The sequence below is a fragment of the Rhodnius prolixus genome, unplaced genomic scaffold (assembly GCF_049639745.1).
Source record: "Rhodnius prolixus isolate KJV_2025 unplaced genomic scaffold, Rpr scaffold_1, whole genome shotgun sequence".
NCBI lineage: Eukaryota > Metazoa > Arthropoda > Insecta > Hemiptera > Reduviidae > Rhodnius > Rhodnius prolixus.
In genome coordinates, this window is record NW_027411581.1 from 16,286,955 (window position 1) to 16,314,096 (window position 27,142).

A 27,142-nucleotide genomic window follows, 5' to 3' on the forward strand; every position below is an offset into this window, starting at 1 on the left:
AACAAAATGTTGGGTACTTGCTGATTAGTGTATCTTTTAGCGTTTAATCAACCTTAATTCAACCTTACTGTAAGTTTTTGTTAAAAGAGATTTTTGTACCTTTTGGACAGATTCTCCTTTTTGTCTATTCTACAAAGTGACGTTCATATCTGCTTTACAGATTTTATTAACATTTGGAATAAGTAATATTTTCATTATATCATGATACGGCATTAAGTAGGAACCGTACCTACCTATCGCACCTTAACTGGAGTGGTCTTGTTAACTCCCCTCCTTAAGGGGCACAGCTTCGAGACATCCAAGAGACAAATCTATACAAATTTTCGATTCGCATGACTTTTCATTCATGAAAATCGGTGCACGCATCGATAATTTGAAACGATTGCCATACTTCTCTTTAATAGGTGTAAGAACAGAACGTCACTTTAATAATAGGCCCTAACTCCTTCATCCTGCCAATTTTATCAATATCGGGCTAAGATTTACAGAGATATTAGCAATAATTTTGTAGGGGGCCTACATACATGGGTCAAGATCCCTAAAAGGCATATCTACATAAAATTCCAAATCGAACGACACCTCATTCATGAACATCGGTTCGTGCGTTTAGGGGTTACAAAATGGTAACAACAAGAATAAAAAGAACAACAATTTTTGAAAATGCCGTTTTTACTCATTTTCAGCAAATTTTTTCCCGAAATATATTAGATCTGGGTTGTAGCAAAAAAATTGTAGAAAAAGAGGAAAAAATTGTCAAAGTTGGGTGGTTTTTTAAAGTTATGCTTTTTGTGCAGTTTTTGACGTCAACCCTTATACAACTGTCCTACCGGACAGTTTTAATTAAAAAATAAAAATAGTATGCATATTCTAAGTCATACTTATGTAATTTCAATCTATATCCATGAAATTGGCAAATTTTTGTGACTCCTTTAAAAAATGTAAAAATATTTGAAAACGTAACAAAACATCAAAATATATTAAGAGGAAAAGAGAGTTATATCGACTAAGTACAGAAAGACACCAAGAACGTTGTTGGGAACGACGTAAAAACTATTTTGTTTTCAAAAAATGATTGTAAAAACGTTTCTAAATGTAAGATCGTCTTCATGGTAAAACGCCTGCACCAATGTTTATGACACTGTAAATCCAATTTATTTACTTAAACCTTTTACGCCATGTAATATGAACATTCGTTGTACATAAAGATTTTGTTTTATTAAAAAAATTTTACTCGAAGTTTGTATTGCTTCTTTGTCAAAGAACTTTTATAGTGTAGGGGCGGCGGTTTTTGGTGTAGTGGTTGTGAAGTGTAAATTTGTAAGGGAGAGATCTCTAATTCGAATTCAGCTAGAAGCTTCTTCTTATTGAATAAAATAAAAAAAAAAATTGTATAGTAAAGTATACGCTTCCGCCCCACGACACCTAATTGGTAGGGTTCCACGATAAGACCCGTCTGAAAAAACAAGCGATTACTTGACTACAATTCAATTTTTTACAGTAATATCGGCTTGTATCTCATTTTTTAAGTCGTTTATTCATTCTGGAAATGATTTATTAACTTACTGCTAAAATTTACAAAAGAGTAAATATATTATCTTGTGAATAAGGAAAACTATGTGAATTTTTAATTACTTTTTTTTTTTTTTTTTTTTTTAACACTTACCTCGAATATGGGGATAACGCCTAAATTGTGGATGTTCATGTTTAACCATATCCACGACATTAGATACCGTATCACTGAATCCAATTTCATGGTGGTGATGGTGATGGTGATACATCCGCCGAGGTGACGGGCTCCTTCCAACTTCCCCAGGGGATCGAGCCCGTCGGCTAATTCACAAAATTGTGTAAATAATTAAAATTATAATGACAATCAAAAAAATAATAGCAGGTCGGAAATTCCAGATTCGAGTGCAGGCTCCTTTCTAGGATCCTCTAAAGCTTACTTTCTGACGTAGGTCAGTATTTATTGGTAGAAAATTGTCTGGAGCCAATATTTTTTTTTATCTGGACGCTATTGACCAGAATTGTTGCGTCTGAATTAAAAAAAAAACAACTACTTTCCTTTTGGCAAAGTTCTTAAATAAGAGCTGAAAGGAGAAGGTATATTATGTAAAATTTCGACTCAAGGTTTTCTACTTGTTTTAGACAACTTATGGTAACAAAATTTAAGGTGACGATTAAGTGGTTGTATATCGAAATGATAATATTAACAATTTATTTATCATTGCTCATTTAAAAATACTGCCATACAAAATAAAATAAAAAAAAAGTAACGGTTTTTATTATTTGTAATCAAAAAGAAAATATTATAGATTCATATACAAAGTGGTTTAGGGGTGGAATAATCGCTGAATTTAAAAAGACTTTGAAAAGTTAATAATAACCATAAATTGAAAGAAAAATTGATTAATCATCTACCTGTGTATATTAGTTTTTGGCTTTATTGTTAATTATTAAATAAAAATTGTGCCGTTTACTACGCAAATCGTTTAACTCCACTTTTTGAAATACTATATTAAATTTAAGTCTAAAGCACTTGGTTCAGTCATAAATTTCCCAAATAATAAAGATTAACAACATTAAGAAACCAATTTTGAACGGTAAATTTGTTTGAATTTATATTATAAACGGAATTTTAAAAAACACTGTACATTATTTCATCGCATTTCTCCACTTTTTGTTTTATATAGTTAATCGAGTTGTGCAGTGAACAGCTTAATTTATTCTGTAATCAATTAATTTTTGTTTTAGGTTCAAGTACCTAGTACAACCAAACAACAAGGGCAGTGCATTTGTTTACCTGATGCTGGGCGATCTTGATCTGTTACGATGTTGAGATCTATAGCTAGCAGTAGGGTGTAGGTGTGTATCATGGATTGAATCTACTGAAGGCCTACGAGACGGTATCACAACATCTTGTAGGTCCAAGACCTGCTACAAAAGGGCAAAGAATGTAATTTAGTAATATATCATAAACTTCTAATTTATTAGTAAATCAATGCCTAAAGAATTTTGTGGTTAACAAAATATATGGTCTTTCAATAAATTGCTTCTATTACTTCTAAAATTCTCAACGTAAGTACAGATAATAGAATTACGTTCGGGATAAAAAAAAAAAAATAAATAAAAAAAAATAAAAATAAAACGTTGCATTGATGGTACTTAAAATGCATGCAAGTACTAGGTGAACATGCAACCATGCATATAAATCTACAAAAGAAAATATATATAATAATAAAAATAAAAATAAATAAAAATAATAAATAAACAAAATAATTAAAAAAATGACGATTACCAAACTTATCACTGTATGTGTAATTATATATTGTAAACTGTGCCTATTTTTGCAGTTATGTTTTAACTATTGGAGAATCAGAGCATTTTTCGATCTAATCTTGAATAATTTAAACTCTACCACCTATTTTTCGCTAAATTTCCTTTCCTTTGTAATTTGAATATAATGATTTTTTTAATATTCTACGAGATACAAATTTCTTCCATAATTCTAGACCAACTCTAATAATCTAATAACAATATTATTACTTGAATGATACAAAAATTTTATTTCAAGTATAAATTATTTATTATGTTCTATGAATGGACAAAATAATTAAACCAGTCCAGGCAAGAAATGTCATATTTACAAATTAAACTAGAGAGTTTCTATTAACTAACTTGACAATATTGTCTAATTAAATAACTATTATTTAACATAAGTTTTACGTCACAACACATTTCTCCAACTAGAATAACCCCATCACCTTTTTTGACCTGAAACAGAAGATAATAACAAATCATGGTTAAAAGGTTGAAATAAAACAATAGAAAAAAATATTAAAAGGAGTTTTATAAAATAATCCTAATTAAAATTCAATTACTTGTAATTATACAAGTTGTATACATTTCTCTGACTTCTTGGTATGGAAAAATGAAAAAAAAGGTAACATTTCTTCCTTGACGTGATTCTGGTTTTGATATAAAGAGTAAAGACTTTCGCTGATCATTTCCCCAAGGTATTTTCCAGTTGTAGTCCATCATAATGGCGGGTCTGCTTTGCCCGGGTGCGTGAAGCATTCATTAAACATGATTTCGTTTATTAGTTAGCCCTAGTTTCTTTTATCCTTTTCAAATTTAAAGCTTTCATTCAACGCGCTGTCAGTTCCTCAACGTCCGGCAACGAGATTTATCGCGATAGACGATTATAAGAAGTCCCTTATGGTTTGATGCGATTGGAACTTTGGCTGTTTCTGTCGCTGCAAAGAAATGAATAGAAGGTCTAGTTCTAGAAGCCATAAGTTCATAGCAAACTCTCAAGCACATCTACACTACATTTGTAAGATTTAAGGGTCATATTCCTACGGAAGGCTTTGTTGGCTGGGGCATATTTTTTGATTGAAAAAAAAAAAAAACTGCAGAAGAATTAATTGGAAGGCTCTCGTAAGGGTGAAGACTAGAGACAGACAAAAATTAAGACTGCACTCAAAAGCGCAAGAATGTGAGAAAAGATTCTTGCTACATGAGTTGAGTATTTTCTCTTTTAGTTTAAAGCTAGTTAACATCAGAATCTTTGTCTGAGTGCACTGCCAGACGCATCACCAACAATATAATTCCATCACTGACAGCGAGCTTTAAGGGGATCCGTAGGAAGAAAAAATGAAAGGGTAGGCAGTTGGACTCGAACTGGAACCATCCTTTGGAGTCTTTTTGCTTATTGCAGGAACCCCACGGCCGTATGTAAACCAAATATCAAATTAGAGCTTTATACGACCTTTCCGGGTTGAGTTAATCTGGCCCCAGCATACATACCTAATACATAATTTTGGCTAAACTAAGATAGAAATTTTCCTTAATTCTGAGAAATATTAAATTCAAGGATCTTGTAGAACAGAGACTCACTTAATGCGTGCTGTGTTTCGTCTTGATAGCAGGCAGCTAGCTTCATCATCTTCATGTCTACCGTTGGTGGCCCAAGTTCCAGCGGCAACATCCAGCAGGCAGTTAAAGAATGACGAGCGCTAATGGACACAAACTCAGGCTCAAGCCAATAATAACAATCGAATGCATAACAATGACAAAAACCAAACATCGATGAATTTGCATTATAATTTTGTTGTAAGTTCGTACATAACCATTTTTACTATTTTATTTTAAATCTGTGTGCCAAAATATTTAAGAAAGGAGACAAGATTCTTATCTAAATTAAATTGCTAATTGGTTTTTCTAGCATAACATCCTTAGAAAAGTTAAGCCTAATAAATTAGTCTCTTACAAACAATGAAGACTTTCAATATAATACCTCTTTCAAGCAAATAAAATTTCTTTTTTTTGAGATCGAAAATCCATGCTTACCACACTTTCTAATATTATTATTTTGCTTTCTAGTACAAAAAAAAAAAAAAAAAAAAAAAAGTGAAGATGTTTTAAATATTTTTGCACCCAGAAACAACAAATGACAATATTCACATTCTTACCAACCGAAAAATACAAAATAAAAAAATGTCGGTGACTTATTATTGAATAGGTGGTTGGATACGCAAAGATAGGTAGTATTTTATTATCTTTAACCGTCAAAATATCTTGCCGTCTTGATTATAGCAGAATTAGAATTTTCTTTTATTCACAGAGTTTGGTACATTCATTTGTAAAAAGACGACTATCTCTTTTGATGTTTCTGCCCTAGCCTGCACTGCCCGAATCTGCGAGTGGCACTTTAATTTAAACTATTTTTTCTTACTCCGGAGACCTTAAAGCGAAAATATAATATAGAAATCTAATCTAACAAGAAAATAACATAATAGGTGACAACTTTTAAACGGCACAGGGGTAATGGTAGTGCGTTTATTTAAAACTACGAACTTTTACTTGGGACTACACGAACTGCTTCACTGAACCACTCAGCTTAAACAAAGGTAAAAGATTAAAAGATTAAGATTAAACAAAGCTAAAACAGAACAGAGCAGAGCGAGGTGGTCTCGGTTTTCTTGAGAATAGAACTGTGGATATTGAAAAGAACAACACGCTCAATTCGGCCTTGCCGCAACCACAATAGAAAACCACATTCGAAGAGCACGCGAAAGAAGTGCAGAATAGAAACAATATTCAAACAGAGCGATTTCGAACGAAAGTTTTCCTTTGATTTAATGACAAGTAGAAGGATAATGTTCTCCGGCTTTTGGAGTTGCCCAAAGTTGAGCAACATACCTCATAAATGCCTGCTCTGATCGGAACTTTGGTGGATCTACCTTTAAGATTCTGCATATAATTATTTGAGAGAAATTCCAATTGATGCTTACATAAAGATCTTACAATTGCACCAACCTTATTTCTTAATTGATAACTTCAATGATAAAAAAGAATGTGCAATAAAGAAAAAGATCCGCTCAAACCTATGTGGCTATGACAGAAACTTACTGAGTCAATATCTCTACTGGAAGATAAATCAGACTCTGATGAAGGAAGAAAATTCGAAACAGGTGAGAAAAAAGAAATGAAGGATGCTATGATAAATTATTAGTCCTTATTTATTATTTCCTATTATAATGTTTATTTGATGTGCAGTAACTTTACCGACAGAAAAATCGTAGAAATTATATTCGATGCACTTTCATTTGCCAGTTCTGTTCATTTTAACGAAAATATATTTTGTTATTTTGTGTTATTATTTTAATTTTTTTTAAAAGTATGTGTATGTAAGTGTGTATTTGTTAAGTAGAAGACAAAATAATTATTTTAGGAAAAACTATGGCTATAATAATTTTGTTTCCATGATTAAAAAATTTGAAAAAATAAGACTGTAAAATTATTTGTATAAGTGCAAAACATGCAAAAACCTATTTTTTTTTTTTTTTATTTATTTGGTTAAGTTGGACACACATTCTATATTATGAAATATGCAAATGCATTAACAAAATGTATCATGCATGTGCAAAGTAATTCAGAAGCAATAACAAAATTAATTAGGAAAAATGTAATTTCTTTAATAGAGTTTTAAATAGTATAAAGTTATTTGATAAAAGTTTTTTTCTCAAAGAACCTGACCTAAATTCCACCTAAGAGTTTCTACAGCTGTGTAGGTCAAATAGTTTTATAATCCTAATGTTTTTCCTGTACATGCTTGAATTGCCTAATATTAGTTTAGGTATCATTATCTAAATTATAATTGAGTACTGAAGATTTTTTTTCTTTTAAGGCAAAAATCAAAATGATCATGCGTCAATTATTATTATAAGGAATTTTATTATCGCATTCACAACCAAAAATTACTTTTTTCATTTCTAAAAAAAATTGAATCATTTTTAAATTATTGAGTAACTTTTAATTATTACGTTAAAGAATTTTTTTTTTTTTAAATTTTAATGATGCTAAATGCTAAGATTTAATAAAAAATGCAGTTAGCATATATGAGGCATTCTATTGTAGGACTCTGTTGGTAAAATTATTATGAATCATAATTAAATAAAAAAAAAAAATTGAACCAATTCAGATTAGTTTAAAAAATTGATTTAATTAAAATTTGAATAAATTATCTAAAAAAGAAACATATATTTTTTTTAACATTTCAGAAATCAATAAAAAAAAGATGCTGATTCATAATAATAAGTGCTGCAGAAAATTTCTAAATATAAGCATCGATTTGAAAAAATGAAATAAAAATAAAAATTGATGGCAACAATTCAACTACAAGAAATATTTTGAATGAGGAAAAAATATTGTTTATCAAAAATACTACCGCCTCGTTAGGGTTGGAGGGACTATGACGACCGAAACCCTGAAACCAAATACAATGTTATATAATTACAGAAGACTGCATTTTTTTTTTTTTCTCTAATAATAATTGAAAAAAGATTAAAACATAAATTACAAGAGCTAATAGTAGGCGGTAATTATAGTCACAAAAAAAAAAATAAAAATAAAAAATCATATTAAAAAGGATTCACATAACTATCTTGTTTAAAAAGTAAAATTTAGAGATGACCTCTGTGATATGCACTCATATCGCTAAGTGACTCTAAAACTGAAGAGGAATCTAATATTAATTTTTAAGACAAAGTATGATTAACGCTAAACAATGAGTATTTATTTAAATAGAAAGTACTTATTTAATATTTGTTATCTACCTGCTACTTGCTAATTTTTTGGGAACTGTGGAATGAACTATATTTAACTACTTGGTGTCGCTAATGTAATAACATTCGTCTCTGTTATTTTTATTCTGGAATTAACGGAAGAATAAAAATACTTTTCTCTCACAAAGTTGAAAAATATGAATGTATATACTATATACTTTATATATAGGTGATAATTTGTTTTCAATCATAAACAAATTAGCATGTCAGTAATTAATTGAGATAATTTCACAAATTCATAAGGTAATCCTTAATGCAAATGGTTTTTTCTTAAATTGGAAGAGGTTCAGCTTCTACAAAATATTTTTCTTTCAACGATTTTTAAGTGTGACTAAAAGTTTTTTCTTTAACTAACATAATATTCCAAAACTAGTTATTTCAAGGAAATGAATTAGTTTGTAAAATTACTGACTCATGTCATCGACCAGACTTTACCGTTTACAATTTGGTATTGTGTAATCACTCGTCGTGAGAGGTGCTCTAAATCTGCAAAGGTACCCATTATTTATCCCATTACTTATTCTACTAATATGCTAAAATGGAGACAAAATAATAGGTTGACAAATTCGATACCCCAAGACAAATCAAGACAAAATTGACCGCTGAGTTCTTCGTTTGAAACGTAAATTCAAATATTTTTTGTTTTGTTTTTTGTCTCTGAAGCGAGATAAATCAACTAAAATAAATTAATAAAATATATATTTTTTTAAAATAAAATGCGGTTTTCATTTTTTATTTACATATTTTACTTAAAGGCACGCCAATATTACTCTAACTCGCATCTGGGATCTATCGTAGATGTTTCATTTTTTTAATACAGTTCAAAGATCATAATGCGATGGGTTATATTTTTCTAGGATGTGTAGAGGTTGCTATGAGAGCCAAATACTAGAAACAGAATTTTCAGAACATTCTTCGTTCATTTAATAATATATGCTTTTAAAATTCTGTAGAGAGGATATTAATGCAAAACATTTATTGGAAAAATGTTACAAACTTTATAGGTCTACAAATCCGAATAGTATACGAAAAGCTTTTCAACCGTTCAAAGAGAAAATCCGCAAAAACTGGAAAATTAATTAATTAAAAATAATGAAAAATTAAAGTGGTACTTTCAGGCAACCAATCTTGACCAAAAACCTATTGAGCTAACTGCCATAGGCATCAAAGCGAAATATCAAATTTGAATTTCCTGCGACTTCAGACAGACGGAGCACATAGTCCATTTTTTAAAAACCACTTTGAGGTCCTCAAAACGGATATTCTTGGTGGGAACTCAAAATCTAAAATCTACTTGATTACAATACCTTCTCTCACTATAAAGTAAAAAAGCAAAAAATGTGATTTGTCTTCATAATTCTACTTTTTTTTACCCCCTCCATCTAATGTCATTTCCTATTCAGTAGAAAAGCTGATGCCGACTCTTTTATTGTGTAAGTATAATTGGTGAATTATTGCGGACCACTGAGATAGAAATGCAAGTTTGACAAAAAAAAAAAAATCTAAAATTTTGTAAGCAAAAATAGAAAAATCATTTACTAAATTTTCCTAGGGTAAAACTGCGAGAACTAAATTTAGGGCGCAGACCATTTGTTCCCACTAAAACAAAAAAACATGGAATCGCCTCCCCCTAATAATAATTCATGAAAAATGCTGAGCACAACATTTAAAATATTGTTAGTTGAATTTTTAGAAGAATAAAACATTCTACCCTGACGCGGCACTTGAGGTCAGTTCCAGTAAAAATATTCACCAATATAATCTTGCCAAGATTTTCAAGCACTGGTCATCGTGAATATTACTGGAATTATAACGCCCCATAATATTTTTTCTAATTTAGCGCTAAGGGCGAAAATGAATAAATCGAAGTTCTTTTTAAACAAACCAATTTGAAATCATGACTAGTGAAATACTTCAAAGAAAGAAGTGATTTATAGGATACAGTTGAAAATTTTAACAGAAATCATCAAGAATGAATTTTTTAGACATTAAAGTAAAAATTTCATTGTTAATAAGAAACGTTTTGAAACTCTGGACTAAACAAATTTATAGGAAATTTAATGCTCTTTCGTTTGGAATAAACAGATTGGTTGTAGGATAGATAAAGGATAGAAAAGTTACGGCCGTTTTTATGGTGAAAAACGCTAATATCGACGGAAAAGTTAAAAATACAAATATCTCGGACACTATTGGGAATCAGGCAAAGGTGAACATAATATTTTTTGTTGCATTTGAGCTGCTGAATCACCCCTCGAAGTTTCGTCCAATCCTCCGTGTACACCCTGTATAAATTTATATATTTTTTTCTTTTTAATAAAGGAATTAGATTAACTTGTTTTAATCCCCAACCTTCTCGTTACAAGTGATCCCTATTTATTTTAAAATAGGTACCACTTTCAAAAAATTCATTTTAAAAAAAGTGAAAAATCTGATCTGGTAAAATGAGACTTATGTTTGTGGAATTTGTTTCAAACTTTGAATTTTCCATTACCTCATCTTACTTAATTGCACGTAAATTTGGAAGTGTAAATATCGCTGAAATAGTTTAGAAGAAACTCTAAGATACCGCTCTCCCAAAAGTGTTTAAATTGAATTTTTCTAGAAAAGTGTTTCAAATAAATATATTTCAATAAAAATGCAATGAATACCTTTGTTTAAAGATAATCGTATGAACTATTTTGACTATGGAGATAAAGTAAACGCTCGCCAAGGCCTACCTAAAGCAATTATGATCCTTCATTTCTATACCGTTGCGAGCATAAATTAATTTTTGAATCGTTGTACTAATTTTTTATTGTTTGTGACGAGTTTTCAAATTTTATTATTTACTATTGTTTAAAATGATATATAAATATTTAAGATGAACACTTAATAAAGATACCAAGATAAATGGAGTAGATCATGCATAAGAATTAAATTTGCAAAAATTATTATTATTATTAGTAAATAATCATTTGAATAAAAAAAAAATTGAAAACGAATTTTCGAATTTAAATAATGAAAATTTATATAACACTGAATTACCTGGGATATGAATTACGAATTATAAACATCTAGAAATTATATTAGCAATGTTTGTGTAAGGAAACATTTATTTTACTAAAATAACAAATTCAAACAAACTATGTCAGTCAACAAATAGGAATTACGAAGTTACAACAACGGAGAGGAGATGATTGAACAAAAAGTTCATTATAAGTAAATAGGATTCGGACTGAAGAAAAAAGTAATTTTCAAGTATCTCAGTAAAAATTTGAGATTAAAAGAATAGTTTCTTATGCTTAAGCATAAATATTCGAATTGAAAAAATAAATACTTTTTTTTAATCACAAAAAATACAAATTTCAAAATTAAGGAGGTGTTCAACATATTAATGTATCCATTAATGGACATATTTAACGTAGTTTACTAGTGTAGGTATTCATAGTTTTAGTATAAAATAGGGAGAGGCCGTAAAAGCCAAATCTTATGCAATTATAAGAAAGTTAACGGTTATTCCTATTTTGGACCATGTCTTTCTTGGGAGTAAATTGTAATTCCTAATTTGATTATTTGCTATTGTCATTTAATTCACATGAGTTCCTACATTCGCCGTTTTCATAAATTTGTTTCTAAAGTATTTAGTAAAATTTTAAGGTTAAATATACTAATTTATTAAATTTATATATTTATTACAAACACTGCTAATCTGAACAGACACGAAAGGAATAACATATAAAGATAATGTGAATATTATTACAATTTGTGCGATTTTTCTTATTTTAAAAGCATGTTTTTGTGATTTACAAAAATGATATTAGTGGAGATAATCTCGTGCTGTACTTTGAACAGCCAGATATGGGAGATTAAGGAAATGTATTTTATAAAGTGACCAATAAGTAGAAATCCTTGAGGTGACTCACAGGCGCTCCAGTAGATTCAATCTGACCAAACTTTGTGGTTCTCCAGCATTCCAATATAAGAAGGCCAGCATATATCTTCCCTACTGTCAACTTGCCTTTACCTATATCTGAAAATTGTCAAAAGATGTACAAAAAGGAGGAGAGCCACTATTCTTTTTTGAATGAGCGTTAGGTTGCTCTTTTAACCGACATTGATTTATTACCTTCGTTCCTCGGAATCAATAGGTCTAACATTTTCTTAGCTTGCAGCGGCCAAATGCTCCTCACTGTATCACGAAGTTCCTCATCTGCTTGGTCCATTTCTTCCGCTGAAGGTTTATAATAATAGTAATTATACTTAGATCAAATTTAATTTGCAAATTTGAATGCAAATACTACATACCGCTTCTCATTTTTATACTGAGATTTTCACGTATGAGTGCAAATAAGGTCGTGGTGAAGTTCACCTTGCCGTCTGAATCAACTGGCATGTTCATTCTAATTAATTTTTTATAAGCCAGTCTATTAGGACACTTGTTACCAAACCCTAAAGGCGGGTCTATATTTTTTAACATATCGTACATTTCTGTATAATGAATTTTACCCCTGAAACATGAATAATTTTTAAATTACTAAAACTTTAATCAATAAATTAATGTACAAATTGGGAAAATGATCTGTTCTACAGTAATTTAACTGAAGATTTATACAGTTGTTATAAGTAATATAAGAGTATTGTTGCAAACATTTTAATTCATAGGGACTTAATATGTATCTAAATAGTTAGCAACACATTCGTTTTTTTTATGAGGCAATTTTTTGTTTTTTATGTTACCTAAAAAACTAAGGTACAATTGCCAATCTAGTAAACTTCAAGAACAAATTTTTAAACTGTTTTTACTGCAACTTCTCATCTCCAAATAGAAATTTATTTTGGCATCATATTCCTATTAATTAAAAAAAAAAAAATGGTAAAACTGGAAAATTAATTAAAAAATATTTTACAGCGCGCCGTAACGATAGCTCTCCAATATCTCTCAAAATGAGACCCTCGCAAAGGCTTTCTAGCCAAACTCTCATGACGTCTAACCTAATCCCTATAGTCAATCATCCCCCACAAAAATGACCAAATAAAATGGAGAAGGGAGAACTGATTATCGAGTGTTAATGAATAAAGGAAGTTTAATTAGCACTATGATAAAACTCAAACAATTAAAAAAGTATTTTGCAAAATCTAGTGAATTGCAAAATGTGAGACTACAAAAAAAAACTCAGTCTAAAGATATGAAGCAAGTACTTACTACACGAGGTTACTACCGGCAAGAGTGCTTCAGCAAATTGTATAATCGCGGTTACTAATAAATATGAAAATTTGCTCAAAGTATGATGTCAAACAATCACAAAGTTGGTTAGTGTATCTATTTCTGCAATTTATAACATTATAATTTAAAAGTTGCGAGTAAAAATAAAATAAAAAATTATTCCTCGCAAACATGACCATCGAGGATTACAGAATTTGGCTTAGATTTGGATTGGGTTCACTTTAGTGCTGCTCATACTTAGGTGCATTTACAAGATGCGCGCAAACATATGTTCTAACCTCACCAAAGCTGAAACCCCTAATTCTCTCCCTCACTTCGAGCATACGTGAACGTGCGGCAGAGACAGGCACAGAATCGTTTTAGAGTGGATGATCCCAAAATCTGTTATAATTTGTTTTGCTTTATAACAAGAAACTGAATAAAAGAAACGAAAATTGTGGTATACCGGTAACTACAACAAACTTGGAATTCCTCTCTAAAGAGGAAAAATAAACACGTTAAATCCGTTGGAAAACAGGCGACTTTCATCGAATTTTGCCTCATAAATAATATATACATATAATGCAATCAAATGTAGTTTCTTAGATAAAAGATACTCTCTCAGCTTACAGATTTCTCTGGTTAACCAGATTTTGACGGGCTTCAATTTTTCTGATCGATTCTCAGATGCAACGCATCAACAAGAGCAGAGACATTTATAGATTCGACACTTGGTCACAGGGAACATATTTTTTTTTGCAAGCTACTAGAGAAAATAAAGGAGGTATCCAAATAAAAAGTTAAAAAGCTTACGTAGCATTAGGATCATATTCAGCCCATATTCTTACAAACTCATCTAAATGATGGGCTCCCAATATAGATGAGTCTCTTGTTAAATAATCAAAATTATCCATAATTACAGCTACAAAAAGATTCAACATCTGAAAAAAATAGGTAACATTGTTCTATAAAATTTGTTTTAATTTTAATTTTTTATTTTGAAGCAATAAAAGTCTAAAATACTTACAAGAAAAGAACAGAAGAAGATGAAAGAAACAAAGTAGGCATATGCCAAATTAGAACCGCATTCGTTACCAACTTTACCGGCTCTAGGATCACATGGCCTACTTTTAACACAAGACAGCATTATAGATGGCCAAGCTTCTCCAGTTGCACATCTAAAGTAATTTAAAACAGAAAGATAACAAATGTATTTAACCTTGAACTAACTGTTCTTATAAGTAGTAAGTGCGTGTTACTAAAATTATGTTTATACTTGTTTCAAATGAACAGACCAGATTAAGAAAATTTCTGAATAGATCGTTTTAGCTTAAAAACAAGTTCACCATGAAGTGGTGTGAATCCTTAAAATTTAAAACTGAATATGTAATTATTATTAACATAAATACATTTGAAATTAAAAAAAAATTAATTTTACTTTTTCCTCTATGTTACGCACTCAACTACTGTCTACTAAATCTTAAATTAAGAAATAAAATCACAATTTTAACATTTTGTGCATCTAAGTTCATTAATAAAAACAATAAATTAATATTAAAAATATATCAAATAGATAACTGTAAGGATGTCTAAAACAGTGATTTACATAAATTATTACTACATGCTATTGCTAAAATATATTCTAATCAGGAAGAAGGTACATACAAGTGGACTCCAACAACTCTATTTAATACAATGCATTCCCACTTACCATGCCATATTATTTTAAATACATTTAATGGATATATTTATAAAGAGAGTGAGGAAACATTATCAACCCTCTCAACTAATTTTGGCCAAACCTCTCTTCCTTATTATCATAATAATAGTTAAACTAATGAACTATGAACTATGAATGGTTGTTTTTTATATTTTTTTTTTAAAATTATTTATTTTTAAAACCATTAAATAAATTTTTGAAAAAAGTGATTGTTTTTGGTTTCTTAAATCGTAACTTTATTTACATTCTTGACTGAATAATTCAAATAATAAAGAGATAACAGTGACAAATGAAAGTTAACAAAAGAAAATCTATAACTGAATTTTTACCTGAACAGAAGCATGAGACCTTGAATAAAGTTGCGAAAGTTGTTATGCCGAGTAATGGACGTTTCTGGATCGAGCGCTATGTTACCGAACACCTACACACAGGCGAATGGACGGTGGACAGGCAAAGGTGTGAAGGAAATGGTGGATTGAGAGAGGAGAGCCTCAGTTAGTTTTTTGTTTGTATAATTGCATTAGTATAAAAGAACACAGAACAACAAAATGGCCAATATGAAATGTTAGTTAATCTTTCAATAATATCTACAGTGATAGTGCAACATATATATAATATATATGTATACATATATGTATCTTATATATTATAAATATATATATATTTAGCCAAAATATACATAAACATTACCCCTCAATTAAATCTTTATTAAAATATTCATCAAATAAAACACTCTCTTCCATACAAACTCACCATACAATATATACACACTACGTGCTTGACATTACATTTTAAGGGAAATATGGGAGATTTATAAATGAGTTTTGTTCCAATTAGATTGCCAGTTTTTAAAAACTATTTTAAAACGAAAATTGGGAGCATCACATAGAATATTTTGACGAATTACTCTCTAAATAGGCCAAAATATATAATGTGATTTGTATAAAATAATAATAAACCATACAATTTACATCTAATACACACCTAAACAATTCCTACTTTCTAAACTAATGAATGGACAACAAACAAGCACTAGATTTAGATTTATACCCGTGGAATGCCTTCATCTCATGCCAGTCACTAATCAATAAATTTACAAAAAATAAAATACGTAAATTAACACAAACTACAAATTTAATCCCTTTAATAATTAAAAATATAAGATTTGTCACTAGCCAAATCTAATGAAGGCATCAGGGTTTTTACTGGTGAGGTATCGCTTGTTTTCGGTGTTCGACTCACCGAAACAGCAGCAACAGTGCGCCGAAGAATGTTTGAAAGTTGTTGTGCCGATTGACTGATTGTTCAGGTATGAACTTCATGTTTCCAAATACCTTAAAAGACCCCATGCAATATTGAACAGAATGGGAACTAACTCTATAGTTAACTAACTACAAATAAAATGTAATAATAATAAATAAAGAATAAAATAAAACAAAAATTTCAAATAATAAATGGGCATATTTGGTACTTTAATTTTTTAAAAAATGGGGGCCAGAATTAATGAATTAATTCATATTAATTATTTTCTTTATTTATGGTAAAAAAAAGGCACTTTATTAATAAGAGTCTGATTATTTAATTAGTCTATTAAGGATACTTTACCATTTGTGTGATGTAAATTTGAGTTTATGCAGAGATATCCAATTTGTGGAGACAAATAAAGTAAGTTACGTTAAATAAATAATTAATTTAATAATGAAAAGACTGAAAAGTTGTATGGATACCTAAGATTTCACCAAAAATTAATTATAAAAGGAGAAAGTAAAAAGAATGAAAATATTGGATTAAAATAAGCAAGAAGTAAAGAAATTTTTTTTTTTAAAGGATTACTTTAAAAAGATGTTTAATATGGAATATACTTATCAAAATATTACTCGGGTTGTTCGTTTATTTTGATTAAAAACATTTCTATCAGTAAAAATGCCCAGAATAAAACAGAGAACAAAAGAATAGTAAAATATAAGCATTATATTAATCTAACTTAAAATAAAGAAACTGTAATTGCTCTTCATCCTAGCTATGTTATTTAACACTTAAGCTTTATGTATCTGCTAAAGAATATAAATTTCTATCATCTAAATTCTAAATATTCTAAACCTAAAGATAAAAATACAATTCATTTTTAAATTTTTTAGCCTGCTCTTCGTCAAAAATATTTGTTTTAATTAATTCATTTACTTTTTTAAAGAAATTTCTAACCATAGTTATTTTATTAAATAGCCGCCTTTATTTTGTTAGCGACATCAGTGTTTATTTCGCTTGTTAACCACCAGATGGCAATCAAAAGAATTTTAGGCTTCTGAGCAAATATTTGGAGAGATGTTTCGGAAACCAGCTCATGCAGGAGCTGTTTAAGCTTAGTGCAGAGAAACATTCCAACGGTTGGCCTAAATGACCCCGGCTTAGAATAGGCTCACAAGTTAGCCGAATCAAAGTGGGGTAACTGACCGGTGCTTAGGAATTTGAGGCAGTATAAAAAAACATTCAAAAGGAACCAGTTCTTAAATTATTTCTTACATTAAGAAGGACAAAACTGAAAACATTGTGGAGCGATTTAGAAGCATGAATCGGGAACTGCGGCTTCCAGACAATCTCAACAATATCTTTGATATTACCAGTCGCAACACGCATGTTTATTATAACCCCAACCGATTTCAACTTCACTTACATCACCGTCTCGCACTACACGTGCTGACTCAAAAATATAGGTAAGAATTTACTATCTATTTATTCTACAAATAAATATTACAAAATACAAAATTACTTTAGGCTATATTTAAATGGGATTGAGTAATTTTTTTAGGTTAACAATGCATTTGAATGAATTCGCATTTTCAAACAATGAATGTTTGAATTGTTTGGCGTAGGTTACGTATTAATTTTGTTGAAGATTCTGTTTCCAAAAGTAATTGTATAGAAATTTAGGTAAATACCGTTAATTTTATCTTCAGAATAAATCGAATTACCGTTATTCTGAAAGATGTGATTTTGCCGGAAAGATTAATAGGAAGAACTTGATAATTAATATTTTTCTTTCAAGATTTTGTTAAAATTACTTTGAGTTTGTACGTGGTAAGTGTATATAGAAAAGAAGATATATTTGATTTGAGTTGTTTCATTTTGATACATCTGTGTTTATGAGCAATAATAGTTTATAGAACTTCATAAATTGGTTACAACTAAATGTATGAGTAATATTTCAGGAAATTCTCAAATAATTTGGTTATCTTAAGTGTATGATGTATTAAGAATTAACACAAATTGATTTACAAACAGGAAGAGCTGGCAGAAAAAAATATTTTTTCGACTGAGAAAACTTTTCAGTCTTTGGGAAGCAATCAATCTGAGTTTTCAACACAAACCACCAACTTTTGGCAATAAATTTTGACTTAGATTAGTTCAAGAACTATTAGAAATTGTCAGAATATTTTTTCTGTAGGCCAACTTAGAATAGAAGTAAAAGTGCTTAGTAAAAATCGATTTAACGAAAACATTTCTGGATGAGAAGATTTCTGGGCAGTCAATAAAAATTATAAATATAAATTCAAAAGATCTTAAGAAGAAAAAAGACAGTGAGGCGCAATTTAAGTGGGCAACCACAAACAAAGGGCGCTGCTGAAGAACAATGTTTTTATTTGAAAAAGAGAGAGTACGCCGGCACGTTTTACACGTTCAATAGATAGGTTTTACTTAAAGAAGAATTGAACGAAGCTTGTTGTTGTAACTGTGAATGCAGATCGCAAGATAAACTCTTATGATTCAGACGCCTAGAGGGCTTGTGTCAAAGTTAGCAAACTCATATGACTTTCTCACAACAATATCACATTTCTAATTGACCATTTTCTTCTAATGTAGTCTTGACTTTAATTAGGTAATCTTTAATTAGTTATCCTGAAGGAGTATTGATGTAAACATGCCACAGAATTGGTTTTTAGAAGTTCCTGTTAAAAACTGCATACAACGCTGTGATGTTAGATTATAAAATCCTGAGCTACGTAATTTTAGTTTTAATTCTAAAAACCTTAAACCCGATTTTCCCAGAGAATTGGTCTAAATAATAAAGGTGGTTTTTTAGACAAGCTATGAACATTCCAAGTGGAATGAAAACAATGGCGTTGTTTCCAAAATTAGCTGACAAGCAAAAATGTCTACTTAAGAGAAAATTGTTGATTCGAAGTAGGTCTGGAGACTGAATAAATAGTTTGAATGGGAAATTTTTTTTTTTTATTTTTAGAAAATTTTAGTAAAATTGGATTTCATCAATAGAAGTCGTGAACAAAAACCAAGAACTTCATCGATTTCAATTTGTCATCCATACACTGTGGAGAGTAGTTAGCTCTAAACTATTCAGATTTATGCGCTAATACACTATGATTTTGGTTTTCAGCTACGCCCTTCGCTAATCATCAAACACTAATATACTATTTTACCAAATAATGCGAAAATCTTTTCAGTCTTCTCGTAATGTATTATCACAGAATATGAGTATAAATGAAATAATTTTTTAAAGTCAAGTGAAATAGTGTCAATTTTTTCAGGCGTACTTAACGCCTAATGCAAACTAGGGATCGTGGACGAAGTAGGGTACCACATATTCAACTAATGCAATTTTTTTCCAACGTATAAATTTTAATAAGATACTGATTTTGAAATGACGACTTCGTTTCAAGTCCTAACTCAAAACGCTACGTCAAACCACTCCTTAAATATTTAAAAAAAGTAATTAGAGAACATTTTATTTACTATTTGAAGCTGTTATTTGAACATTTATAAGAAAATAAATTGAATAGCGTTCTGCTAGTAAAAGAATATATGTTTATTAAAAAATAAGTATAAATTAAAGAACTGATTGGAAATGTGTGTATAATAGTTTCTTAAACTTATCAAACTATTCAATAAAGACTGGACAGAATAATAATTACTGTAAGGAAATTTAATCCTCCATTGACAATTAGTTTATGCCTACATAATCCTAACTGTACACCAATTCAAGTTACAAAAATTGATAGAAAATTTTAATATTATATTTCTTAATATTAAACTCGTTACTACGGCTGGCGGTATTTGCAAGAAGTAATCATCAATCAGTAATAACTACCAAATTAGGTATCGTGGACAGAGGCGACTAGCAATTGTTCTTTATCATAAATTTGGCATATAATCATTAACCAAAATCTAAGACCTAGAATTAGAATTAAAACCCAATACCACAATACATCTCAGCTTTGCGGCATCGCCTCCAACCGCTCAGTTATCATGGTGTCTCTAATTTAGAATTTATTAGAAAAGTTGAATTCAACACAATGAAAATTTAAATTTTTATTTATTTTTTTCAATAAACCATTAGAATTTCATCTTAGGTTCGCATAAGTTAAAGTTAGTATTTAAATTATGAGAGAATTTTACCTGCATTCCAATAATGGCATATATGAAGAACAGCATGGCAATTAACAAACATACATAAGGGAGAGCCTACAACAAAACATTATAATCTTAGTTAGTAATTAGAAAGATTTCTTTAAAAACGATTTTTACAATCGAGTTCTGTTATGTTAACACAAAATTCTAAACACTCAATATATTTCTCTTTTCATTTCTTTCTTTTTTTTTCTTTAAAAATTATGGAACGTTCACATTATGCACATTTCACAGGTAATTGAAATTGTACTTAATACGAAAGCAGCTCTTTAAAAGAGAATCTTAAATTTCTTACGAGACTCAACCAACAATACATCGGCTAAAAACCGTTTCCTCAATCATAAAAGAAATGAAACAGAAGTACATATTTGATTGAATATAATATATTAACAAATTTAAGGGAAATCCTATGTAAAAAAAAAAAAATGAAGTTAATGCCTGGTTCTTTAAGATGGGCCTACCTCCCTATTTTCGAGGTGGAATGTTGGAGAGGGAGAAAAACAAGCTTAATAACATTTTTTTCAGAGAAACATTAAATAAAACCGAGATTGTGATATAGATCGAACTTGTAATTCAATCTATCTTAGTTACTTCGTCTCTAACAGCTAAATCAATCACTCAATTTTGAAATATTTCAGAAAAGTGTGATGAATAAAAAAATAGAACTTCTTATTTTTACGTACTTATGTCAAATATTTCTAATAAAAAAATCGAAATCGGAGTAACAATTCTCCGCGTACTGGATACTGATAAAACATCTGTCAAAAAACAGCTCACGTACATTGGCCTCCCTTACAGTAGGAAATAAAGAGTAGAAACCTTAAAACACAACTGCTCTGTAGCGTTGCTTCAGTTTAAAAAAAAAAAAACAAATAATCAATTGTCGATCTATTAACTTTACAAAAATGCGCTATTTTTAATTTTTTTTTTTTTTCAAAGATGTGTAAAGTATCCTTTAGAGTTTTTCTACGTTAAAAATAAAGGATTTTTAAAAATGGACTTCCCTTAAGACATTGCCGAAAAAAGTTCTCAAAATTTAAGTTCTGACGAATTAGCAACCAGTTATCTTAAGAACATATGAAAAATAAATTATTTTTAATTTTATAAGAATACAAGCTACTTACTTTAAAAGATTGTACAAACGTCCACAACAGTATCCTTATTGTGTAACCTTGTCTTAAAAGTTTAATAAGTCTTGCAGCTCTAAATAATCTTAAAAACCCAACATTAAAGGAATTCTCCTACACAAACAGACAAACAAATAAGAATTAGTATTACAGTTATTTGTTCCAATTGAACTTGATATTAAAATTGACTTGTGAATTAATTTAGTAATCGTAAATATATAAATATTTTAAATCTCCCTTTTTCAATTTCTCATTTAGAGAAATATTAGAAACTCATTAAATAAGGAATTTATATATTATTGTTGTCCAAAAAAGTGATAAAGCAACTCTGAAAGAAAGAAAGGCGCTAAGAAATTGAAGTATACTTAAGTTATCCAAGTATTTCAGGAATAGAGACTTCATTCATATTTATTTACTGATCTATTTTTTTTCTTCATATATAGTCGTAAACGGAAATGTTGGACGAAGTAGGTTTAGACAATTAGCCTTCACCTTCCCTGAATCATATCAGTGATACCGCCCAATGGGAGTATGTTTTGGTAGTAACTTACATTTATTCAATAAAAAACCATTGGTATTCCTCGATAAAATGAATAGAGATTATTTAAAGAATTAGAATATAACAATGTATGTTGTATAACAAAATCTTCTCAGATCGCTAAACACCTAACGAAAACTAACAACTCCAAAATCATAATGAAGGTTGGACACTTGCACACTGCTTCGTGATTCAATAAACAAGCTTCAGTTTCCGGCCACGGAGGTAATCGCACATACTGAAAAATGTGGTCAGGTCCGCATTGTTGAATATCTTTGTTTTTATCCGTCGTAGCATGTATGTTTATAATATAATCAATTATCCATCATCAGTGGTAATTAATCAGTTTGGCTTCGAGTTATCGGAGTCGTACAACGACCGATAAAATCAAAGATATAATCACTGTTACACTTGCACATTTAATGGATAAGTGAACTCTATTAACCAACACTAACATCTCAAAGAAAGTAAGTTGGCTCTCGGGTAACATCACTACACGAAATCAACAGCTAGACGCGAAGTTGCCTAAAAAATTTGAAAGTATCTGGATAATTTAGAAGGTGGGAACATTCGACAATTTGAAAGTGACAACGAAGAAATCATATCTCAAAGAAGATTACAACCTTATAGGTACTTATTTTGCCAGCAATGCTCGATAAAAACGTTGATTTTTCCCAAGAGGCACGAATATTTTTTTTATTTCTGACAGTTTCCGTCAGCATTTTATTTCAGCCAGAAACTGGGTTGAAGTTAAATTCTCCACACAAAACTAATAAATCAACCTCTGATGGCTGAAAATCCTAAACCAGACAAAAATTAGAAAAACATTTGTTCTAAGACGAAAAAAAATCGACGATTATATGGAAATATACAATACTAATTAAGAAATACTTTTTTAAAAAAAGATAAGGATGGTAGGTAACAAACATACTTGATACTACTAATTTTGTACATTGACATGATAATTTAATTGATAATACTTACCACGAATTCAAGAACAAGTGCATCGACTATGCTTCCAATCACTGTGATAAAATCGAACGTATTCCACGGATCTTTGAAAAAATTCTGTAAACATTTTAATCTTGACAATTCCTTTAAAATGTAGCATATTTATCAAAACAGTAATAAGAGAGATAAAAAAAAAAAAAAAAATCAAACATCTCGATGAATCTAATTTGTTCTAATTAAACGCACTCATATTAGCTTTAAAAACAGCATCGAATTTAGCCATTAATTAATACAAAACTGATAATACAATAACTGCTAATTACTAAGTCAGTTTATTATAAATAAAATATCTAAAGTTTAAATAAAAAATAGGAAAGATTCACTTATCGTTTAGGTTGTTTTCAATAAGACAATAAATGAATCTTTTTAAGAATCTTTTAAAGAATAAAAACTTCATATGAACTGCCTGCCTTTGATTAATTCTTACCACGGAAGTCGTATTAAGCCAAATAACGTACCCATTCTCAATTCGCTTATGCTCATTTCTTAGCACTATTCTAACTACATTATGTGCTTTTAAAGAAATTTAACTTGCATTTGTATTGTTTTTCTTTTAATTATGTTTTGTGGTCAAGATTTTTAAAAACAGTTTATAAATACATGCATTTGGTAGCATGGCTAGAAAAAAAGACTACAGCATCATTGTTCAAGTGAATTGAAGCGTCTAATTCTACCAGAACTACTGCTTATTCTTTATTTTTAAAATATAAAAATTCTTATTATTATTTTTTTAAATAAAATAGCAAATTTTTTTACTTTTTAAGAAATGTAAAGAATTACTAAATGATTTGTTAAATTAAAAAAATAATTACATTATGCCACTTTATTGAAACACATTTATTAAAAATTAGTATTAAAATCAACTATTCTAATGATTTAAATTAATTACTCCCAAAAATATAATTCTGAAATGAATAAAGAAGGCATCTACATATTTAAAAATAGAATAAATTGTATTAAAAAAAAATTGTTCAACTCAGCCAGCTCATATATGTTATTAGTATTATATATTTAACTAATTCCTATATTTATGTATAAACATAAGATGTAAAATATTATTAAAATACTTTAAACACATGCATTAAGTACTTTTTTGTTTGTTTGTTTTTTTTAAGGTAAACAATTAAATACTTAAAAATTATATTTGTAGTTTGTTTAGTGTTCACCTTAAATCCATACGCGATGAGTTTCAAAACACATTCAATTAGGAATAGCATTGTGAAGACCAAGTTCATTATCTGTAGGATATCGTCGAGTAGTGGCGGAGCGTCACGATACTGTTGTAAGAAAACATAACACAATCACCAGATCGCATCGTTACACTGCTTGTCTGGATTTACTACTTCCAAAAACCCATATTAAATTCCTAAAGCACACTGCATACACGTTCATCCAACCATTCAGACAAACCCACAACCTTACTCCCCCGTATTTTTTTTTTTTTAATGAGCAAATTTATTTATATGTATATAAGAAAATAAAATCTGCAAGTTATCGTTTTTTGTTATTAATTAAAATTTAAAAAATATAAATAAATTTACCAAAAGGGGGAGCTTGTTATTATTATTTTTTTCTACGAAGGTTAACAACGGTACTGCTTATAATGGGGCCAAAGGGAGAATCAAAAGAGTAAGATCAAGACACGCAATGCACACCAATATCTCTGAAATTTCAGTGTGTCAAACCAATCGGTAGCGGAACTTATGTACAAATCAAACCTACTCTACAACCTGGGATTTAGGAGTATCAAGAAGGCAAATTCCTGCTCAGTTTTGAACTGTCTATAAATATGTAAAGTAAAATAAATTAAACACAATTACCTATGACATATAAAGAAAACAGAAATTCAAAGCTGAACAGTAGTGAGTGGGTAAATAAGAGCAACGGGATTTAGGGCAAAGTAAACTATGTATATATAATAGATTATATATACCATAATAATATAAAGGTGTAAATACTTTTAAATAAAAGTAAAAAACTTAATCAAACCCATTATGAAAGCCATGAGGGAAAATACGAGTGAATGAAAGTGCTTGAAACAAATACAAATATATTATAAAAGCTGCTAGTTCATTCATGGACATGCTACTACATATTAATTAAAGCAACTATTTAATTTTACATGCATTGCATTGAAAAGAAAGAAAACCAAATAATAACAATACAAACCATATGAATGATGTCGCACGCTTTTATTTTACTAGCATTCTTTTGCCATAAAATAGAGCATTAAGGAATGTGAGATATTTTTCGTGGTTAAGCCCTCATTAATAGTAGGAAAATCACCACATTGGTGTAAAAAAACAAAATACAAACTGAGTGCTTACAGTTCTATTGAAAAATATCTATTAATTACTTTTTTTTGGCTTCTAGAAAATGGTTCGACTTTAATTGAAATAAAAATAATAAAATTATATAACACCTTACCTCTTTCTTTATTAAAGAAATTAATCGTGAGCTCCTGAAATGTACTTGAGCAAAGGCAGTTCACAATGTAATACCATTTTTTGTATTTTCAATTTTAAAAATAATAACTTCTTTCAATTGAAACAGTATACACTGTTTGAAGAACGTTTTTATTAACTTTTCTTATAGCATATTTACTTCTTAAAGTTTGGATAAAACTGCTATTATACTTGAGTAGAATTTCTTGATCTATTAAATGGTATGGACCAAAGTTAAGACAAAAATTTAATATTTTTTTGTTTGTTTGTGATTAGTTGGCGCATACAAAAAAAAGTTTATAACTCTTTAATTAACTACAGTGTATACTGTAAAATTATTTATTGCTGTTGATGTTACTTTTGCTTACCCGTACTCCAAAAGCCAGTATCTTGAGAATACACTCAACCGTGAACATGCCGGTGAAGCCCATGTTCATGTAGTGTAAAGTTTTCTTGTATATTGCACTTTGCTTGTGATACTAGAGTAATGAGTGGCACGCCCAAAACAAACAAAGAACCAAATTATAAACAAATGAATAGTAGATTATAGTGAATTACGAATGTTAATACTTCCATAGCAAAATTTAAAAAAAGTCTACAAATGTATTTTATTACACAAATGATAAAGAAATGTAAAAAAAAAGTTAAAAACACTCATAACATGTTTTACCAACACTACATAAAAAATGTGAAACACAACGAAGTAGATAAAAGATATAGTATTCCTTATCCCGGCACATGAGCGGAAGGATCACAGCGCAGCCAGATTTAGCAAACAACATGAGTTGATTATTCAATTTTCAAAAAAATATATTAAATATTTAAGGGTGATAATGCGTAATTGCTGTGGTGAGACTCATGTTGCCGGCTTATATTTTGTTTGTTTTTAATTTTGATTACAGAAAGCCATGCCACTATTGACCTATAGAAATTGTTCGGTCATTAGAATGCAGTTTTTCGAAGCGTTAAGTTTTTATTGCTACTATGTTTATGAACATTTATTCGCTGAAAAAATCACATGCATTCCATTTAGTATATAAGCAAACAAAAAGAAAACAAAAAGCTAAAAGAGACCAATTTTCAAAAGAAAAAATTGAAGAAATTCAAGCCCTCTTAAATAAAAAAGGAAAGCATCTTTACGAACATTTAGGATATTACAAGAAAATGAATATGCCACTAGAGTAAATAAAAGATATGTACATCTTACGGACGTTGCATATTGTACTGTTTTCTAATCTATTAGAAAATATTAAATAAATATAAGAAGTATTACTTTATTTGCTTTTTAAAAAAGAAAAGAAAAAGAAATAAGTCATAAAAAGGATCAAGGTTGACTAAGAAGCTAATTAAGCTAGCCGAAGTCGTTGATTTGTTTATTTATCGATTTTTTTAAGATTATTTTTTGAGATAATGGTAAATTTTCTTTCTTTTTTTTTTGTTTACAAAAAAGAACTAAAAATCATGCTGTTAGTAGTTTACCAGCTTTGCTCAGCTTAAAGCTTTGATAATGAATGCAATGAATGTAGTTACATTATTATAGAAATAAACGTCTTCAAAATAACAAGTGAAG

At 29.4% G+C, this 27,142-nt stretch overlaps 1 protein-coding gene across 29 annotated transcripts in view; it reads right to left on the reverse strand.

The window, feature by feature from the left end:
• Positions 1-27,142, reverse strand: part of cac (calcium voltage-gated channel subunit cacophony) — a 264,871-nt gene that overhangs the window by 13,469 nt on the left and 224,260 nt on the right. For 10 of the 29 annotated variants that reach the window (XM_074130696.1, XM_074130659.1, XM_074130710.1 and 7 more), the window contains 14 exons: positions 25,941-26,051; positions 24,295-24,405; positions 23,102-23,185; positions 21,577-21,693; positions 20,441-20,506; positions 15,361-15,452; positions 14,339-14,489; positions 14,125-14,252; positions 12,414-12,616; positions 12,235-12,339; positions 12,032-12,138; positions 7,733-7,771; positions 2,804-2,937; positions 1,664-1,830 (listed from right to left, as the gene is read on the reverse strand). In XM_074130696.1, coding sequence (XP_073986797.1) covers positions 1,664-1,830; positions 2,804-2,937; positions 7,733-7,771; positions 12,032-12,138; positions 12,235-12,339; positions 12,414-12,616; positions 14,125-14,252; positions 14,339-14,489; positions 15,361-15,452; positions 20,441-20,506; positions 21,577-21,693; positions 23,102-23,185; positions 24,295-24,405; positions 25,941-26,051 — 1,615 coding nt within the window. The other 19 variants (XM_074130781.1, XM_074130845.1, XM_074130836.1 and 16 more) reach the window with 15 other exon arrangements.